This window comes from Sturnus vulgaris, chromosome 3, assembly GCF_052056855.1.
Source record: "Sturnus vulgaris isolate bStuVul1 chromosome 3, bStuVul1.hap1, whole genome shotgun sequence".
Lineage (NCBI taxonomy): Eukaryota > Metazoa > Chordata > Aves > Passeriformes > Sturnidae > Sturnus > Sturnus vulgaris.
The window spans coordinates 30,615,053-30,632,644 of NC_142245.1; the positions used below are offsets into that span (position 1 = coordinate 30,615,053).

At 36.7% G+C, this 17,592-nt stretch overlaps 1 protein-coding gene across 4 annotated transcripts in view; it reads left to right on the forward strand.

The window, feature by feature from the left end:
- KIF6 (kinesin family member 6) overlaps positions 1–17,592 on the forward strand; it is a 151,544-nt gene that overhangs the window by 93,862 nt on the left and 40,090 nt on the right. For all 4 annotated transcript variants that reach the window (XM_088161276.1, XM_088161277.1, XM_088161278.1 and 1 more), the window contains exon 15: positions 4,247–4,302. In XM_088161276.1, the coding sequence (XP_088017402.1) occupies positions 4,247–4,302 (56 nt within the window). The remainder of the gene's footprint in view (positions 1–4,246; positions 4,303–17,592) is intronic.

Consider the following 17,592-nt stretch of genomic DNA (forward strand, 5'->3'; position numbering starts at 1 on the left):
GTCTGGATAGAAATGAAAATAGCGTGAGGAATCTTAGTTGCATATTTCCACTGCTTTTATTCATCCTCACAGCCATGTTGAAGCAACGTGGCAATGGCATTCATGATCAAGAATTATCTAGAGGAAGTAAAATCCATGGGACTGAATCAATTACTGCAATTTCCATTGTCAAAAATGCTTTACTGGCTTCAGCACTGAATTGGATAGTAAGCTAGGAGATGCTTAACATATGCATGTCTGGTGTCCCTAACCTGTTTGCCAAGTCATTTTAACTTCTCTCTGCCAGTTTTGCATTCACAAACAGAAATAATACTTTCCTCCTCCACATTTGTTGTTAATGTTGGCAAAACAATTCATGCGTCTGGTGAAAATAGTGATAATGGCAAAACCTTGAAAACATGAATTTTCATACAGATTTTAAACCTCACAGAATAAACCACTATTTCATAGGCATGAAAGACTTTTTTTCAGGGTCACTAAGTCTTATGCTCATTTATTTCAGTAATATTGAGGCAAGAAATTATCTCCATATCTCTGTGACTTACCCAAGTTCTTGCTATTTGTCACTTTTCTCAACTGATTAACTTTTTGCCTGGATCTATACCTTGGCCACAGGAACATAAATTGCTAAGGTATTAGATGTATGTAAACATTTATCCATGTAAACTGGATATTTAGCAATGCCTTTCTTCTAATCAATTTATCTGATCACGCCACATCACCGCATGATCACTGCATAAATGATTACACTGCAGTCCTTTCTGGTGTTGCTATTCAGCAGAACACTTAATAGTTACAGCATGATAATGAGAACAATACAGTTCTGAGTCATGCTCTTCCCTTCCTCTAGTTAATCACAATTCTTCCATATTTTTTCTGTATGTTATTACTATGAAGCAAACAAGTATTTCCTTCTGGTTTCAGAATATATAATAGAGATGAGCAGAATTTACTAAATTTGATGACAGATTTGCTTTCCTTAAAGGACAAAGAGATTCATACTAATGCCTTGTATAACCCCTCTCTAATAGGCATCAGCTGATTGCTGAAATCAGTGCTAATGTGAATTTGATACTTTGGAACAAGGCACTTTCCCCTGCCATTTGCAGTCATTTTAAGCAAAGATACTTATAGCTCCAAGTTTACCAAGTTCATTAGAATGGATTTGTATCAAATCCAGTCTGTAATTTGGAACGCAGCCTCTGAACTACTAGTTACACAAAAACTCTGTTACCCAGCCAGTGTTCAAATTGCACAGGAAGAGGAGTGTGGACACCACATGTTTAAAGGTTACCATAGCTTCCCTTTATATGTAGGCTTCTCTTGTTAATAATTTTGTTTATAGTTGCATAACCACTTCTGTCATACCACAAACAGTGTTTGGTTCACAAATTACTTATTTTTAGCTGTCTTATTTTTTCCTTTGGGTATTTTGGGTAGATTTTCTTGGCTTGCTAATTATCATAGACTCAGAGAATAGGCTGAGTTGGAAGCAATTCTTAACAGTCATCTAGTCAAACCCTGCTGCAATAAGCGAGGGCATCTTCAACTAGATCAAGCTGCTCAGAGCAAAGTCAAGATTGCTTTTGAATGTTTCTGGGGATGGGGCATCCACCGCTTCTCTGAACAATCTGTTCCAGTGTTTTACTCCTCTCATTGTAAAAAATTTCTCTCTTACATCTAGTCTAAATCTACCTTAAAGCACTACCTCTTGTCCCATCACAACAGTCCCTGCTAAAACATTTGTCCCCATCTTTCTTATAATCTCCCTTTAAATATCTCTTCATCTCGCACCATCTTCTTAGGAGAACACACTTTAATTCCTCTGAAGTATTTCCTTGGTGTTCCCCTGTTGGATCCTATTGCCTCAGGAGCCCCTGGCACATCTCAGTAAGCCACCAATTGTGGATTATATCATTCTTATATTAATTGAATGGTGAGCTGTCAGTGAGCCTACTTGGAAGTTTCAATGTGAAGATCTCAACTTTGGCTGTGAAATTATTAATATAGATGTGACTATACATAGTCATACCTATAAAATATAGATTATTTTTTCTGTAACTAGTGGTGTAAAAATGATCAAAAGAAGTCAGCTAATTAAATCAAATATTGAAAAACATTTGTTCTGTTAAAAAATATATATATATAAAAGTAAAAAAATCTGGTTTTGAATAAAGCTTTTTACCTACTACATCAAAGCTCTTCACAAGTGCAGTAGCTTATACTGTAACTCTGTAATGTCTCAGAATTTAAAAGGTGGGAAAACTGATATAGTCAAAGATAATGCAAGTGAAACAAAAGTGATTGAATTTGCCTTCAATTTAAGTTGCCTACAGGAAGTGCCTTTGTAAGATAGAAAATGTGATCTTCTACAGCTTTACAGCAATTCTTTTTCATTTTTCTTCCATACATTAATAACTGCTTCCCTGCTTAAGCGAAACCACCCTGTGTTTATACCCAGACAGAATAGGATTTCTGCAATTTGGACTTTCTATATTTGACTTCCAGAGAACTTAATAATGTCCTATTTCTTAATGCAATCGTGTTCTCTTACAATTGTTTCTCTGAGGAGGAGAAAAATGCATCCCATTTTCTGTTGAAATATGCTACCAAGCAGTCTTTCGAGATGTGCCACTCCAATGTAATATTGCATACTGCACAAAGCTTCTAAATCCCATCTTAGTCAGTATTTCCAGTAGTAAAATTCTACTGAGCTTACAAATGTGATGTAGATCTAATTTCCTTTTGGTTGTTCTCCATTATTTTTTTCCATTTTCTTCTTTCCTTACTTTCTGGGTTTTTTTAGCTGGTTAACAGCTAACTTGTTTTGTCAATACCTATGGGCAAGTTTCGTGGAAAGGATGAGTTTCACTTTGGTAACTTGTTGTAATTTCTAATAATTAAAAACAAATGAATATTTATTTAATTCACGGAATGTCTCTCTCATTAGACAGCCTCTGAGTTTGTCTTGGTTTACATAATGACTTTGAGATTTTTTTCCAATATGTTTATATTTTAATTACTGGCATTTCCATTCAAAGAGTGAAATCTTTGCCAAAAATGCTTTTTCCATTAAAATTAGTGTCTAAATTCACTCTGAGGTTTCATAATGGAGTATTTATCTTGTAGGTAATAGAAGCCATGATTTGGTAATTTCAGCCTTTCTGTTGAGTGGTTTCCATGTAAGGTATACAAGGATTTTTTTCAGCTAACAATATAACAATATAATTGTTCACTCATCTCTATTCATAGCAATATCACCTTAATGCTAGATAATGCCACCCTTTTTTATTAAAGAAGCATTGGATATAGCTTTTTCCCATTCAATATCAGAGTCAAGTCTTGTGTATTTACCTGACTTATTTTGTTTGACTAGGATTCATAGTCACAGATGGAATCTGTTGAAATGTCATAAATTAATGCCAAATTTCAGTTTATGTTATTGTGCTGGTTTATAATGGTGTTTGAAAAACAGATGCACAACCTATTGGCAGTAACCTATGAATAAAGGCTGGATAAATAGCTGGCTTCAACTTTTCCAGATAAATCTCTCTGTGAACATGGATCAGAGTCAATAGCCAGAATGAAATTTTTCTCAGGAATTAAAAAGTAATAAGTAATTGATGAACTTACTATGGGACCTGAGAGAAAGCAGGAGAGAGGTATTTCAGAGCTTCTTCCCTTTGATATTTATGCAATCCTTATTGCTTGCTCAGGGCTCTAGGTTAACCCCAGTAGAAAAAGCTTTTCTAAAGACTAGCAGAAGCTTCAGTGGCTCCAACCTTTTTTATGTAAGAAAGAGTAAGTGCTCAGGAACACTCCAGCTTCAGCCATTTAGCCTTGTGGAATTCAGCATTGAAAGGAAATGTTTGTGAGCAGATACCAACATAGGCACTTGAAATTCTAACTTGTTCCAATCTTGTGAAGAAATGGCCTAATTGAGAAGGGGGAATTTTTCACATCCTACCTTTGTAGGGAGAAGCCATATTTGTTTACTCTATTTTGACATTTTTTGAGTTAGACAGAAGTATAATCTGTGGATTTCTTCAGTTACTTTATCTAGATCAAGGCTCTTCCAGTGGGTTTCTCTTAGACCAGACAATCTCTCCTAATGGAAAATTGTTTCCAATTAGTTCTACTTACAAATGAAAAGGTAGTACTGAGTAATTCTGTATTTTATTGTGATAAACTTCTGTAACTGGTTGTTCTTTAGAATAATTCTGTGTCATTATGCTTGCATTGACAGGTTTGATGAAGCTAAATGCCTTGGAGAGAAATTAAATGAAATGAGAAACAAAATAAGTGAGTACATCTTAATTTCATTTTACCTTTTAGCTGATGAAATCACAGAATTCAAATATATGGGAGGAGATTCTAGTTTCTAAAAGAAAAAAGTCAATGCATTGCTAAAACTTCCAATAAAGTAAACTGTAAGCTGAAGAGAGCAATAATAATTTTATGTACAAGTTTTGATTATTTCAAATACCGTAATGTGAAAATTAGCTCCATTCTTTATTTGACAGAATGTCTGAAATTTAACAAAAAGAGAAGTTAAGGAATTAGCATGGGATTTTTAAATTTTATTTTGGAATAAAAAGATCCAAAACTATAATTTGAAAACTTCAGATATATGGATTAAGGATTGTATTTATCCATAAATTTATATGACTTCTGATAAAAGATTACCACTCTGCACTTTGTGCAGATTAATTAGAGCAATTTTGAGGAGTGCCTAAGTTTGGTGGGGAGTTTCATAATTTTTTTCCTTTAAGGCCCCAATAGCATGTTTGGTATCCAGTTTCAGATTGTTCAATGTCAAAAATCACCCATAGATATATTCAGCCCCAAGGCAGGTTTTACATGATCGTCCTAGCAGCTTTGATATGTTCCTAGTTGATTTTAGAGTTGTGTGGATTCCAAACCTGGAGGCTATCCAGGATTTCTGTCAGGTGTTAAGCAGTGCTTTTCTGTCCCTGAAGTTCTTGAAGATCAGGTCCATGTCCTCCATTTTGCACACATGCAGATGAGCCATATCTCTTAAACCTTTCAGATGCAGACTGTGAGATTGAAAGATAATCTGGCATCCAGGGCAAGTGATGTAGATCTTGCTCTTGTTTTCTGTCTCCTCCTTCTTTGGGTGGCACCAAAATAGACATGGACAATGAAGTCATTATCATCACTTCGTGTCTTAGAATACCACTTGACTTCTGGGAAAGGAAAAATATCTCACAACACAGAGCCAAGTGCTCTGTACTTACACCATAGCCATGATTATGTTCTCTGTGGTCATGAATGATAATTACTGCTAGATTCCCCTCCCAATCACCTTTGGGTACACCACAAGTCCCTCAGAGATATTATGCAGTATATTTAAATTATGCCAGGTATGCGGAAAGCCTCAGTCATGTTGGCAATGTGTTCTCAAACCACAGCAGAACTGGTGTTCTGGAATAGATCCAGAAGCAGAGACATCAGGTGCTGAGCCCTGCTGCAGAAATTTTCTAAACACTTGGTTATTTCTGTAAGACATAACGCTGGAATTCACCTGTCTTCTTTCAGTAGGTTTATTTGCCTCTATCAGGCTGGCCAGAACATAAATGTCAATACAGAACCTGTGCATGGAAAATTCATAGATTTACCCATGCAAGAAGAATTTCAATATCTACCTTGCAACTATGGGTCTCTGCAATTTCCATATAAACTCACTTAACTCCTGCCAAGTAGGTTTTTACTGTGGCAAACTTGGAAAGGCAAGTTAAACATGCTGTGGAGGACTCTTTTTCCTCTGCTGCCATGAAGTCCACATTGTCCTGCATTCCTTCTGTCTCTTACATTTGCTCATCTATGTTATACCCAAGAAATTCCTTCTCTAGCCTAAATAAATAAATATATAAATAGCCTAAATAAGGTGTAGCCAAAAGTCAGCCCTGACTGTCAAGCTTCTTTCTCCTGTAGAAGTTGAAATTAATTTTAGAGCAGGAACAGTGAAAGCCAGCAATAAGCAGCCACACACAAGCACCTCTTTCTCAGTATCTGGGGTTGCAACTGCGCTCCTTGAAGACAGGAGCCTATCAGCCACCCTAAATGCACCTTTTTCCTGGGGGAGAACAAATGTTTGGAGGGTATGGGAGACAGTAAAAGATGCAGTGGGACACAGGATTGTCCTGAAGGTGCCACTTGCAGTGTCAGGCTAGGACAAGACTTGTGTGATCTCTGAGTGCTTTGAGATTTGAATCTCTCAGAAAAAATGTAACAATGAAATGTAGACAATATGTCTCAAGACTCTGTTTCCATGGATTGCTGCAAAATCTAGAAGAAGCTCTTGGTTTGGGCTGAATTGCTGTGGGTTTTTCCTCAGTAAGATAGGCAAAACTTCTGATCGCTATAGTGAAGTAGAATATGGATTTAGCTGCAATTAAAAACATCTGTTTAAAACTTGCTTTCGGTTAAGTTCTTCAGTGTTAACAGTGAAACAGTGAAGTATATCTGGGAAACATGAGTGGTACAACAACAGCATATGTAAACTAAAAAACCAAGCTGATCCCTTGAACAAAGCAAGCAGCCATGTAACAAATCAGTAGTGCTGCACTGAACCTGACAATGCTTACATGCCTCCTGTAGGAAATTGTAATAGGTTGTAGACCATGTGAATGTTGAAAATGTCCTTTAAGAATCAAGCTAGAAATGTCTCCAAAGTTCTAAGACAAATTGCACAAAGTATATTTTGCTCTTGTTTTGGTATATAACTGCAGCTACAAGTAAAGGGTTTTCAAATTTAAAATAATTTCCTTACTCTCTTTTTAAAATTATTTTGGTAGAAAAGATGGGCGAATAGTAGTTTCATTGAGTTTTTACTCTAGTTCTACTGTATAAGCAAAAAATTCTATTCATGTTTTATCCATTTATAATTATCTATATCCTGATTGATGCAGATTATGCAGATGTAACGACTGTGTAGATGGTTTTTATACACTGATGCCTGTGCCTTAAAAGTGATCATACTGTAAATTCCTTTCTTCAATTCTTTCTGTGTAACACTCTTCAGCATTTGAAAATTAGCAACCTGGCTAATACAAATATTACACTTTATTCATCTATCCTTTCACCCTGTCCAGCTTTGTTTAGGACATATTTGTTTATGTATCTACCTATAAGCACCTCCTAAGAAGTATTAAAATTTTTTATCCAGTTCGGCTTAGTCAATTCAATTACACTACCTTATACAGTTTAACAGACTGATAGGTTTTTTTTTCAGTTAAGTCTGTTTCATCATAGCAATCATATTCAGAAGATCATTAAAGATGCTAAGTAAGTTTACTAACCTGCCAAATTTTTACTTAAAATGTGGTATGAGAAATAAGAGTCATCTGTGGCCTGCAACTAGATCTTTAATTTACTTTTATTGTTGTTTGGGTTTCCTTAAGCATTCCTGGCTGCCTTGTTGTGCACAATCAAGAACAGATCCCATCAACATCATTTTCCATTATTTCTACGTTACTCTTAATAGTATAAAACTATGCACCACAGAGGCCATAATAATCCATTTCATGCAGTCTGATTATATTTTGAGATAGTGACAGCAGCATCTGGCTGTAACTTTTATGTCATAAATACCCTCTCATTCTGACTTTGGAAGTATTAGTGTTTTGCAGTGAAAAGTACACATAATACTCCAACCCCTTCTCAATTACACTAGCATTTCAAAATCATCAGGAAATTAGGGCTGTAAAAAGAAATTTGCAGTAGGATTTTCTTGGTAGGCTTTTGCAGATGTTACTGCTTGCACAAAAAGATTAAGGAAAACCATGTCTAGATGTAAGGTGGATTTCAAGTGTGGAATAACTATAATATCAGAAATGAGACATTGTGACCAGCATGCCTCTTTGCTACTATACCTCTTAGTCCTGGATTCTGTCTCCTTTTATTCTTAATGGCAGTACAGGCTTTTTTTTATATTTAAATGAAAAATAATATGTCTTCAATTTGTCATTATGCTTACTTTTAACAATGATCTCCTAGAAGTAAGAGGATTAATTTTATTGAGGATGAAAATTGTCTTTTTCTGATACTTGGGGGGGAAAAAAAGAAAAAGAGGGACGTGTTTCTAAGTCAGGGTTGCTTTAGTGACTCTGCTGCATTATCACACTAAACTCTGTATAGGCACAAATAAAGGAGCAGAGGGCTTTGATGCAAGCACTGAGGGGCAATTCTTTTTGCAAGTCAATATTGCATAAATACACCATAAAAAGCAGAAAAAATATATAGATTTTGAACATGTAGGCATGTCTGGATTTGTTTGAGTGAACTAGTCAGAATTGTTTACATATGACTGGAGAATGTACCCAAGGACCGGGCTTTAAAAGACAAATACAAAAATCCAACATGAGTGAAACTGGAAAAAAATAACTGAGAGGTCAGGAAATAATGAGAACTCTGTAACCAGCGTAGGAGAAGTGGAAAGTGGGCCAGCACTGACACAAAGTACATTTTTGCCTTTCTAGTCCAACATTAAGAACTTTCAAAGTGTATATTTTGCTAGCTAAACAAAAAAAAAAAAAGGTTACTTTTCTTGGGGAAAAAAAGTGCCATGTGGCTGCATGTGTTTTGTATTGTATCATTTTCAGAGAGTTAGGGTCTCTAACAAGAACAGTAGATCCTTTTGGTATTACTGAAGAAGATAGTGAAGGAAATTTGATGCTGAAGCCTAAGATTTCATTTCAGAATAGTGAAGAAAATTTCTCATTGCAAAAATTTGAGTGATTGTGCCTATTACATGTGGTGAGTCAGCTTCAACTGACAATCCAGCAGCTCTCTCACATCCCTGCCTCAAAAGAAGACGGAGGGAAAGTAGGAATAAAAAGGTTGTGGGTTGAAATAAAGATGAGGACGTGAGTTGCCAACTACCAAGTGAAATAGACTGAAGTCAGAGAAAATTAGTTTAATTTATTGCAAATTAAAATAGATGTATGGTGAGAAGCAGTGACAAAACCTCTGAAATAAAAAACTTCTCTCCTTATCAGGGCTAGCAAGAGTTTTTTTTCTTTCTAGGATGCTGTTATCAACCAGGTGGTTTTACAGTATTACTGCAAACATTCTGTGTCAACTCTGAGTAAGGGTTACTGTGTATTTAAACAAACTGTAAAGCATTAAATAACAAAAAAGAACCAACTGCTACTAAATTAATCAAAGAGTGAGTTAGGGGAATTACAACTTCTATTTTCAGTGTAAATTAAACTGATATATTCATTCAGAATTTCACCACTAAAAAAAGTTTCCTATATGCGAGAATGTGCTGTGTGTTAGGAGCATTTAGGAGTAGTAAAGATTTCCAGTTCACTCCTATAAATGTCTGACTATTTTGGGTTATTTTTTACCACTATTAAATCTAGTTTTTTCCTAGAGGAAAAAAAGCATACTATATGGTATTTAATGCCCAGAGGGAAGCAGCTGTTGTTTTTAGTCTGTCCAGAAATCAGCTAACATTATGATTGAAGCTGGGAGAGGAAGGGCAAGCTCATGTGGGAGTAATAACTGTGTGAGGAAACAGGCACTCTCGGAATGAAAAAGGGTAGGTGGGTGGATTATGTGCACATGATGTTGATGGTGCATCTATACCCACAGGAATGCTGAGCTGTTGCACTGCTCTGCCTCATTTCAGGCTTTGATTTTTGTGCACAAGATCATAGAATACCTAAGCAAATTATAATCTTTAGTGACAGCTGGTTCTAGTATTGCAAAGCAAGGTTATTCAAGAGTCCTTATTTAATTTGATTGCAAATTATTCACATAATGCTTATATGTATCACAGTTAATGGCATACTAACTGAAATGGTGAGGATGGAGGAGAGTGAAGACAGGACATGTCAGTGCTCAAAGATAATATTGATTCTGATTCACTAATTTGTATGTCACACTGTTATTTCTGTGAATGCCCAGTATATGTTAAATCTACTCCAAACCTAATTAATATAAACCCAGAATTTTTATTCACCTTTTTCTCTTTGTGGAATATTCTATGTATGTATACAAAAAAATCAGTGTTGTTGTTGTCACTCCCCCTCCCCACGTGGATGAGCCAAGCAGACCTACATTAAACTCCAAAGTAAGGATATTTTATGCAAGGGTTTTCTTTACACCTACACAACTTTATGAAGGGAACTGATGGCAGCATTTTTGAACAGAGAAGAGAAGAAATAGGATAGAGGAAGTTAAGTTTTTTTAGGCAGAGATGGTCTGAGAGAACTCTATTGTCTATGGTGTGCACCTACATTGTTGTAGCTTCACATGCAGGCAATAAGTTACTTGAAAAAAGAAGGATCAGCTAGTTAAGAAGTAGAATCCCAAGGCTGATACTATGAATGCTATGCACATTTTGAGCCATGATGTGCAGAAAGAATTGAGAGAAGTCATGCATGAGCAAATAGCATTTTTAAAACTTCTGCTGAAGAAGTATCTGTACTTTGGAAGGATGGAATTTCTCTGTTAAAGAAAAGTTCCATGCTTTACATGGAACTTAGATAAAATGAAAAAGCTGCGATGATTTGCTAGATTAAAAGAAAACCCATCAAAATCAATGCACTGCTTTCTTAAATCTCAATAGTATTGGTAATAATAGCTATTTCTTTATAGCAATATAAATATTCTGAGTTACAGATATTAACTTACTGGACATTGTTTCAGCCATGAATGAAGTGAGGCTACAATAAGAGAGAAATCACTGTGCTTTGAAATGCATTCCATTCTTTAGTGTAATATTCTGAGATACTTACTCTTTTATGGAAGTAAACACTGTGACTTCCTAGTTGCTGATTTAATTCACTGTTCTAGTCTAATTCCAGAAACTATCAAGTAGTTACGAAAACTTATATGTGCTCAGCAAATTTTACTGGAAATTACTAGTGTAGAAGAAAAATGGCAAGATTTGGTTTAAAAAGGGATTGAGAAACTTCAAGAAGAAAGGTTACATTCCACAAAAAAATATGGTTCAAATTAATTCTGAATGCAGATTTAATGAGCAGATAAGTCAATAATGTCATTCCACAGCATTTCATTCTTCAGGTAGCTTGTATTCTCAGCGGAGACCTTTAAAATCCATGGAACTTGAAATCTTGAAATCCTCAGTAAGGAAAAATTCTAGCTGAGGTCAGTTTGAGTTCTACTTGTGTATGGAGTGCAAAGAAGGTTCTGAAAAGATTTCCACATTTATATATATTGTTGTTTTAGTTATCAAGGGTAACAAGCCTTAGCTATAGATTCATAGAATCATTGAATGGTTTGGATTGGAAGAGACTTGAGAGGTCATCTAGCTCCAAGCCTCCTGCCTTGGGCAGGGTCACCTTCCACTTGAGCAGGTTGCTCTGAGCCCTATCCCACCCAGTGCAAATGTGCACTCGGTGCAGCACATGCTGTGCAGCTCATTCAGCACACTGTCGATCAGATGTACTGTGTGTGCCTTCTCCTAAGCCTGTTCAGTGTCAGGCTGCATGCATGCTGCATGTACCATGATTTATGTGTCCAGCACCCCTAGCTGGATTGCCCAGTACCTGAGAAATTCCAGATGAGCAGCCAGATCAGTGATCTAGAAGAAGCTGAAACAGTAGTGTATTATGAGAAGTGGGAGATTTGACAAGAAGACATCAACATAGACTGGAAGCTCCCTGAGCAAAAAAGCCTGCCTGCCTGCTGCTTCATCACTTCTGTCCTGCACTGGGATATATGGAAAATTAAAGCCTCAATACAGAGAGTTTCCACTAGTTTCTTTTCTCCTGGAATGCTGCCTGTATGTTGCAGATGTCCTCTGTCACTTAACAGAGTCAGTCGTGGTATCAGGACACAAGTTGTATCAGAAAATAGTACACAAACATTATTTCTTCCATACTTCATCTCAGGTGTGTAACTATGCCTCTCAGGTGTGTAACTATGCTGCTTACTCCTGAGGGATGTCAATTAGGCCTAACATAACAAAACTCATTAGCTCTGCAAAACCTGCAGCAATCTGTGAGAAAAACAGAAGAGAAAACAGGCCATGGGGACAAACAGTCCCCCAGCTGTAATTTCCCAGCTGGGATGTTATTCAATGTGGCCCAGTGCCTAGAAGCCCCAGTCTGTTTCTGATCTGCAGGTCAGTTTCAAAGCAGTTTTGTAATAAAGGAGGCATGTTTATGTGTCCACCAAAAATAGCAGTAGCTGTTAAAGCTGAAGCCATTCAGCATGGCTGACACAGACTTCAGCCTCTTTCTCCTTAATTTCTTGGCCCAATTGTTTGGCAACTTAATGCTGAAAAAACAAAGTTCCTATGTGTGTTTGTTTTGGATAAATATCTAAGCATCGTGCCATTATGACAGCAGTTTTAGAATCTATTTTTTTAAATGTTACATTTTGATTTTTGGAAGCAAGGAATTGAAAACATAGAAAAACAGCTGAGTTTCTAAAGATTTTATTTTCTTAACTACTTTATCACCATCTGCAGTTTCTTCTTTGTTAGAAATGTAATTTGCTTTGCAGGGTGCTACATCTTATTTTTCTGTTTGGTTACAAATCCTTCAGTTTTAACATATTTCCTTCTTTCCATGACGAAATATAGCTTTACTTTCATCCTGATTCTCTCCAGGTTCTTTTTCTACTACTTCAGGCACGATTTCTACGGCCTAGACAACCAAGGATCTGTAGAGCATAATCTAAAATGGTGTGGTCCTTCACAGTGTCTTCTTTCACAGATCTCTCAAGGTGCTGTAAGGCAGAATAGGTGTCATGACTTTCACAAATGCCTGGCAGGTAACTACCACATGGTAGCTGGTTACTGTCCTCCTGAGGCAGACTCAGTGCTGTGATGCACATTTCCACAAACTATTTTCTTGCCCTTCGAGCAGCTAGTTGGATCACAGTATAAAGCAGAGTGATGGGAATGAATTTTTGTTTCTTGCTAGCACTTCAGTGGAAGATTCATGTTAATGATTTTTTGTTTGCTTGCTTTTTCACAGTGTTCATAGTGAGAGTAATCAATTAACTACCTTGTTTGTAATCAACAGATCATATCTTGATTCACGTGGAAATTTTTTAGAATCTCAAAAGTCTCTGCCAAGTGAGCAAAGCCTAAATTGTCTTGAAGTAGTGCAGTTATGCTTGCTGAGTATAATTCTAAACCTATGATTAGGTAATTTATAATATAATAATGCTTTTAACTGAATTAAGAGTCCCCAGAAAGCTGATAGTAAGATGTGCAAATAAGGAGGAAAACCAGACAAAACTATAAGGTCTATTTAAAAAACCTGTTAAGTGTCACTATCCTTTTCTGAAAACAGTAGAGAAAGTCTGTCTTTGTTATACTTGCAGTAGGCATTGTACATGTTATATGTCTTAACCCTAAGTAGAGCAGGAAAAATCAGCATTTTCCAAAGCTGAGGATCAAGACGTGAGGAAGGTGCCAAAAAGGAAGATGTAAGGGAGCAATTTTGGCCAGCACCTTGGCATGCCTGTTGTAGTTGCAGTGTCCCTGGAGCTCTGGGTTCTGTGGCTTTTTCAAGCCTAACCCTAAGAGGAGCAGAAAAATCAGAATTTTTCAAGGTGAATTTCCATCTTGTGGGTGGTTCCAAGGTGTGAAGGGAGCAATGTTGGTGTTGGCATGCCTTTTCTATTTGCAGTGTCCATGGACTTCAAGGCTCTGTGGTTTTCTCAAATCTAACTGTAAGCATAACCCCTAACCCTAAGTGCAGCAGCAAAAGCAGCTTCTTTTCTACGTGCCCAGGACATAAATTGCAAAAGGAAGCTGTTGAGGGAGCAATCTTTGGGAAGTGGGCTGTTCCTTTTCCTAAATACAATGCTCCAAAACCTACCAAAATTATACTCACTAAAACCTAAGGGAACAAAAATAAAAGGAGAGACAGGAGATGAAATTCATGAAAATAAATGAAAAAAAAATTAAAACAAAGAGAAAACAAAAAAAAAAAAGGCATGAGGTGCATAAAGGACAGAGAAAAGAACCAAACCCTGATGAATTGATCCTCATTGAAATCACAAGAATCCTTCATTTCAGGAAAGGAAATGAATTCTTGACAACAGAAAAGAAAGGGTTGCAAAGACTCTGGAAAGGAGATATGATCCAATAAAATAAAAAAAAAATATATAGAAAATTTGGAAATGGAGTGACTACAAACAAATTGATAGGCATGAAATGAAGCGCAATGAAAAGGACCTAAATTTGCCAAAATTATTCTTATTGAAATCCCAAAATCAAGAAACTAAGTCAAAGGAAAAGACAGAAGTAGAGATGGATGAAATTAAATGCCTAATGGGAAAAAAAAATCTTCACTGAAGGGAAAGCAATAAAACGGCGTGGGATGCTGTGAAGTACAGGGAAATGGGCAGAACCTTCCTAAGTTAATTCCTCATTAAAAATGCAAGATTTAATTTACTTAAACCTCCTTTTCAGGAAAACTTTCTTCCAGGAAAGGAAATCAATTTCTTCAGAACTGTTTTAATTGACATGGCTCCCTGATGTTGGGATTTCAGTAAGGTTAATTTAGGCAAGTTTTGATCTTATTTCTCTGCACTTCATGGCAGCCCATGCCATTTGATTGTTTTCCCTTTGGTGATTTTTTTTTTTTTTTAATTAGGCAGGACATTTCATCAATACACTCTCTTGTATTTCATTTGGGTTTGTTCCCTGGTTTGGGGATTTCTATACAGTTAATTTTGACAAATTTTGGTCCTTTTCACTGCACCTCATTTCACCCTAATCCATTTGCTTGTAGTAATTCCATTTCCAAATTTTCTTCTTTTTTTCAATTGCATTTTATCTGATCATATCTCTTATTCTGAGTGTTTGTAATTTTTCCTGCTAAAATTAACCTTTCTGAAATCCCCAAAATCTGGCAATGAAATCAAATTAAAAGACAGAAGATATCCATAAACTACATACCTGATGAAAAATTAAAAAACTTTCACCAAAGGGAAAACAATATAAATGGCATAAGATGCCATGAATTGTGAGGAAATGGACCAAATCTTGCCAAATTGATCTTCATTGAATTTGCAAGATTTCATTTCTTTTCTGGAAAGGAAGAATTCCTTTTCCAGAAAGGAATTGAAATCCTGAAAACAGAAAAGAAATTGTTACCAACACTCTGGAAAGGAGATATGATCAAACACATTTTGTTATTTTCAAGCCTCACCCTAATTTTGGCATAAAAATGAGCATTTTAATAGGCACAGGTACCCAGGACATGAGTATTTGCATGGGGTAAGGTGTGGAGGGATCAATGCTTGTGCAGTGCCATGTTCCCCTTGGCATACCTTTTCTTATGCAGATCTCTGGACTTTTAAGTTTTCTCTACCTTAAGCCTAAGCCTAAGCCTAACCCTAAAGAGAACAGTAAAATCAGTACTGTGAGGCTGAGATGTCCAGCACGTGGGTGGTGCAGGCTCTCTCCCTTCAGAAGTACACCTAGGTTTATGGTACCTGTGCCAGAGCTCTCTGTTCTGCTGCTGCTGCAGCACGATCATGCTTTGGTCATTTTCAGAAAAGAGAAAAGGACACGTCATTGCTCTATCTTCATCATTCCTTAGCTGGTGTAGGATTTTTCTTATCCGACCTGGTAGAAATGAGACTGGAAAGAGAACCAGGTAGTTCTAATAGCCTTATTGCAGCCTTTTTCTTTCTGCTCCTCCTTATAAGAAGAGGATACCATCTTTGGTAATATAAAATAGTCTTTGCAACAGCACTCAGCAAATTTATTTCAGAAGGTAGAAGTCTTTTGGCTTCAAGGGGCAATGCATATGTTAATGGCAATGCTAAATATTGTCCATTGTTTCAGAGTCGATTGCATATGTTTGTTTTTACTTTCAAACAATAGGCAATGCCCCAGGGTTACAGTGCATATGCTGAATGGGTCCTCAGAATGAGAAAACATGATTTGTCAAATGACTTATTCAGAAAATACCAAACTGAATGAACTCATTTGAACAGCTCTATCATGCTCCCCTGGTGTGCTATTCTTTAAACAGAAGAACCTTATTAGTGTAACAGTCACTCCAGGCCCAAGATGTTAATGTTTTCTTTGGCTCTGAGTTGGAATGTACATATGTAGGAAACATTTTCATTTTCTAATTATTACAAATGATGTTCTGTTCTTTACAAACAGAACTATTTCCAGGGGAAAAAGTTATGCTCAGGAAGAAACCAAGTAAACATTTTTTACTTAAGGTTTCACTAGAATAACTAAAACAAATTGACCAGACTCATTGGATTTAATCAAGTCATGGCTATAAACTTGGAAAAGTACTCAGTAACAGAATTTCTGCTTATAAGATGTCTTTTGACTGAAAATAGTCATTGCTAGACTGCTACTCTGCATTTTGCTGTTTTATTAGGCTATTTATTAGGCTATAGTGTGTTCTTATGTCAATCTATTCAATTTGCTCTTTTAAAGAAAAAAATGCTAGGTGATAGTTGATGCTATAATATGAGGTATGCATGTTAAATCCTACAATCTCTTGTATAAAAAGCTTTTCTTGATCGTAGAATCACAGAATATACGGACTTGGAAGGGACCTATCAGGATTATTGAGTTCAGCTCCTGGCCCTGCATAGGACAACCCCAAGACTGACACCATGTGCCTGAGAGCGTTGTCCAAATGCTTCTTAAACTCTGTAAGGTTTGATGCTGTGACTACTTCCCTGGGAAGCCTGTTCCAGTGCCCAACCACCCTCTGGGTGAAGAACCTTGTCCTGATATCCAACCTAAACCTCTCCTGATGCTGTGCCCGATGCTCCCAGGACATGTTTGGCACTCCTGGCTGCCAGGGCACTGCTGACTGGTGTTCAGATTGCCATAGACCAAGACCCGAGGTCCCTTTCTGCAGCACTGCTCTCCAGCCTCTCATTCCTTACTATATACAGAAAACAGTACAGATTTGCCCCATGCCAGGTGCAGAATCTGGCACTTTCCCCTGTTGAACTTCATTTAGGGGTAATTGACCATCTCGCTAATTTGTCGAGGTCTCTCAGCAGGGCCTCTCTACCCTCGAGGGAGTCAACAGCTCCTCCCAATTTAGTGTCACCAATAAATTTAGTATTTCCTCAAGTCCTGCATCCAAGTCATCTAATGTCTTTCATATTGGATGGCCAAAGATTTTAACAGTGAAAAATCAAAGCTTCAAACTTTAGAGAAGTAGAACTCAGCTTATTCAGAGTAGTACTGTCCAAGAGTGATATTTCTTCCTGAACACAGAAATAGAAATTTGTTTCTCATAGTATCTCATGGTTCATTTACACATCTAGATAGCATTAATGCAGACTTGTAGCATAGGCATACAGACATACACATACTATAAGACAATAGCTGTTTTTTTCTAATCGAACTAGTTCCTAAATCATGTGATGTCATTATAATTGGTAATGAATGTTGCAGAAGGAATGCAATCAACAGCAAATAGCTGTAATATGAAGATTTTGTCATGCACTTTATTAAGGCTGTTCTGAGCTGATTACATCATTATACCTGTTACATATAATCAGGTTGTGTTTTAAATTGCTGAGCAATTTAAGAAGCAAACTTAGGCTTGTCCACAACAATGGACATATGCTGTATCTTCA